This window comes from Eimeria necatrix, genomic scaffold (genome assembly GCF_000499385.1).
Source record: "Eimeria necatrix Houghton genomic scaffold, Enh_scaff122, whole genome shotgun sequence".
NCBI classification, from domain to species: Eukaryota; Apicomplexa; class Conoidasida; order Eucoccidiorida; family Eimeriidae; genus Eimeria; species Eimeria necatrix.
The window spans coordinates 71,069-74,943 of NW_013651995.1; the positions used below are offsets into that span (position 1 = coordinate 71,069).

A 3,875-nucleotide genomic window follows, 5' to 3' on the forward strand; every position below is an offset into this window, starting at 1 on the left:
ACACCCACTCATAGCAACTGCTCTGCAACAAAGCCGCTAACTCCAATGCAAGCTGTTGCTGCGAATCAGCAGCCGGAGTACACAGTTTCCAACTTAAGCAGTTCCAGTATTTTGTGCGCTTGAGCTGTAAAACATGCCTTTGCCCGTGCCGGGTTCTTCGTGAACCATATCTCAAGGCCGCCAAACATCTCCGCGAACCCGTCAGATGAGAGCTCAGCAGTTGCTACCTTCCTTTCTGTTTCGGTGTACCCGGTTAGCGATTTTTCAAAAGACCGTAGAGGCTATGTGTGCCACAGTTTCCGGGCTTCCTAAAGAATGTGCTTTGTGCCCAGCAAGACTATGCTGCCGCGGGTCACCGTGGGCAGAAAAGGCCTTTTGACGCCTCAGAGGCAACTATACTATGGCATGCGCCGATTCTTGTGCATTGCTTAGCTTCCAATTCCCGCACAGAGAAAGCTCCCAGCCCCCTTAAGTGTTGCGTATTCCTTCTCGGCGCTGAGGTCACGTCAGCCTGATTTTCTAACTGATCTGCCTCTCGCACCTTCGGGAAGTATCTCTGTTTGAGAGAGCACTGAGTTCTTGAACAAAATGACTCACTGCTCCGCAGCCAAGAGGGCAGCGACAGCAGTTGGAATCGTCAAAGTGCTTGCAGATCACCTCATCCGCTACTGTAGTTTCCTTGAAGTCCTCGGATCCGGCCGCTACTCTCCTTAGTAGTCTGAACTGTGGCACCAAATATGCGCTTGGGTCAACAGTATGAGAAGCGTGTACTTTGCGTACCACTTCCAGATCAACGGGCAAACAGGGAGTGATAGCACATTGGAACAAATGCTAAGGATATATACTCAGTCCGGACAGAGGGGAGGGAAGGATCATCTCCCCATTCTTGAACTGGCCTACAAAACAACAAACCTACTTCACCGAGGTCCCCCAATTCGAGGTCATGATTGGTCAGAATTTCCTCACGGCTGCCGACATCGACATTGTTGGCGCACTGGCACCCACTGTCCGCCCTCCCATGACGATACTTTTCCAGCAAACTTGTGATTATGTGAAGTGCTACGTTCTGCTTGCCAAGAGGCAAAAAAGGCATACGCTGACCCGAACTGGCACGCTGTCAACTATGCTGTACGTGACAAGGTGTGGTTCAGCAATAATAACTTGCCTGCCCTCAACACCTGCTCCAAGCTTGAGAAGCCATACCACGGCCCCTTTAACATTACTAAGTGCATAGTTACACTGGCGCATCGCTTGGCCCATCAACGTGCAGCAAAGTGCGCCTTGCCACTCGTCCGTGAACCTCAGTGCCACTGACGAGCCAACGTTGGTCAAAGCCAGTGTGTAATGCAAACCGTGCAATGGTGCCCTGAGACTCTTTGCTTCGGCCGCCGCCTGACGAACAAGCGACGTTATCCATGCCTTCGCCGTAGTCTTCGCATGGGATTTATACCTTTTAGGTGGCGGCCGTAGGAATATGGCGGCCTCCTCTGCTGATATACCCGCCACTTGCTTAGCCAAAATGTCATATGCTTGCTCCGCAGGAGTCGTTGGAGGTGCTACTATGTGACTGTCACCCTGCAATGTCTGTTCACCCATCCTAACGACCGGTAACTCGCACCACTGGCCGTTCACATAGGACTGAAAGTACCAGGCCACCTTATGTTCAGTCAGCCAATCCAAACCCACGACTAAATCATAGGGAACGGGTCCCACTAAGAAATCCCCGGAAAACGTGCGTTTCCACACCACATCGTCAACCCCGTCACAACCCGATCAATGCGTAATTGTTCACCTGTAGCTACGGTGAACCTATGCTCTTCTAGAAGTCTCCGCACCTTGAGCTGCAGTCGTTCGACTGTTTTGGGACTAATGAAACTCCACGAAGCCCAAGTGTCCAAGAAGGCCTCACATGGACTCACTGCGAGCTCAACGCGAAGCACCGCCGTCGCACCCAGATAGTGCAATGCTCCCCTTTGGTCGTAAGGCTCTTTCGTGCAAGTTTCCCGCCACCAGTGTAGCGCAATTTCTGTTGTGTCTGGCCTGTAGCCGTCTTCTGTCGCCCCTGCAGACTTTCTGCTGCTAGCCGTCGTCGCGCCCGGAGCCGCTTCACTCAGGATCGACGCCGGCCGAGACTCCCACCGCGTTTCCGAAAGCGGCGGAGTCGCTTCCGCGTGCCCGTCGCTCGTATTGGTTCCTTCCGCAGTGCTGAGGAGTTGGTTTCCCCATTCAAGGAAGACTGGAATGGCATTGGAGCCTGTCGATACCGCACACATCATTCCTTTGCCATGGCTACGCGGCCTAGAACGCTCGTCTCCAACCACGCCTAGGCCCCCTTGTTTAATCGTTCCGTCTTCTCAGTGCTAGGACGTGTGGGCTGCCTACTGTTCTTGTCCTCCGCCTCGGTCTGACCTCGTTCATACGTAGGACTGTCCCGAGCATAGTGTCCCACACCGCCACACTTCTTGTGTATTTCCCCCGGACGTTTGGTACGTTCTCCCTTGCTGGGGCAGGCACGTGCCGAATGCCCGCGACCCTGACACTCATAGGAGTTCGCATGGGTTCCCCCAGGTCGGTTTTCGATTTCCTGGCGCCGCGTTGGGGTCCATTAGCTTGGATAGCAGCCCTAATGGCTCGACTGGTCCTTTCTCGGAGCTCCAGCACGCTCTGCTTGGGCTCGTAGAGGCGTGCTGCGGCTGTCGCCGCTTGTTCCCACGACTGATACTTCACCTGCCCGTTATTGTTGATTGGAAGATGCAGTTCCGTCGGTAGCCCGGTGCAGTAGTAGTCAGCGAGTTCGTCGGGCGCGAGACCCAAACCACGTTACGCTACAGCCGCAAACCGGTCCGTGTATTCCTTCGGGTTACCATTCAACCGTACTTTAGCCAACTCCGTTAACAATTGACTTTGCGACATTGTTTTGTCGAACCGCTCCAAAAGCCTGCGCTGTACCGTCGCCCTGTCGCTGAGGTCGATAGTTCGCCGTAGATACATCCAATACGTCAGAGCCGGGCCCACAAGGTGGTCAATAAATGCGCTTCCCCACTCGCACGGCCCCAATCCCATCTGGGTGTACCGGCGCTCGATGCGCAGCAAAAAGGCCTGCATAGTGCTGTCGTCTTCTGGTAGTATGGGAAACGTTGCGCCCGATTCCCCCGTCCCGTCTATAGCAGTTCTTATCACACTCATAGCGGACTGGAATTGGTCCCACGTGACGAAGGGACTGTCTCCTGGAATAATATTGGCCATAGGTATCACCTGTGGAGGCGCCTCCTTATGCCCATGCAGCCGCTCTGCCACGGTGGGCTTCGGAGTAGCATGACGATGATGGGCTGGCGTCCCGCTCGGCATTTTGCCTACTGACATTCTACAAGTCTCCTGCTGTGTGGGGCCGATAACGCGTCCGTTGAGGAGGTGCATCCCTTATCAAGGGAAGATATCTAGGTGTGAATCACTGAAACATAGTGTTTCTACTCCCAAGTCAGGAAAGAACAAAGATTTCAATCCCGGAGCAACCCCCAAATGCAGTGCACAGCACCTCCTGCTGCGACTACGCTGCTACCTGCCCCCTCGAGTAGGGGCCCATGATAACCGCCTACCTTGGGCGCATTTCCTTGAAACAGTAGTCCAAATATCACGAAATTCAGTTATTTATACCTTTTTTCAAAATCTGTTCTCTTGAAAATCCCCCCCACTCGGGGTTCTCGCCTCCTAGGCCCTGTGGGGAGGAGGCCTGCACCGGTGCGGGCGCTATCGCCAACCCCAATCTCCAGGTATTTACAGGCCCGTCTAGTGTACACAAGCTAGTTCGCCGACAAACTGCCTTACTTCGATTCTCGTAAGAGGGTCCTGTCCTCTTTCAGTGTTATGACCTCTTG

The 3,875-nt window shown here is 53.9% G+C and overlaps 1 protein-coding gene across 1 annotated transcript; it reads right to left on the minus strand.

Annotated features, from left to right (window-relative positions):
- Positions 1-519: 519 nt before the first annotated feature.
- Positions 520-3,363, minus strand: ENH_00008080 (hypothetical protein; the record flags this gene model as incomplete). Its single annotated transcript, XM_013578632.1, has 6 exons — positions 520-723; positions 917-1,066; positions 1,204-1,638; positions 1,836-2,254; positions 2,421-2,727; positions 2,878-3,363. The coding sequence occupies 6 exons, from the start codon at positions 3,361-3,363 to the stop codon at positions 520-522; spliced, it is 2,001 nt and encodes a 666-aa protein (XP_013434086.1).
- Between the last annotated feature and the right edge of the window lie 512 nt (positions 3,364-3,875).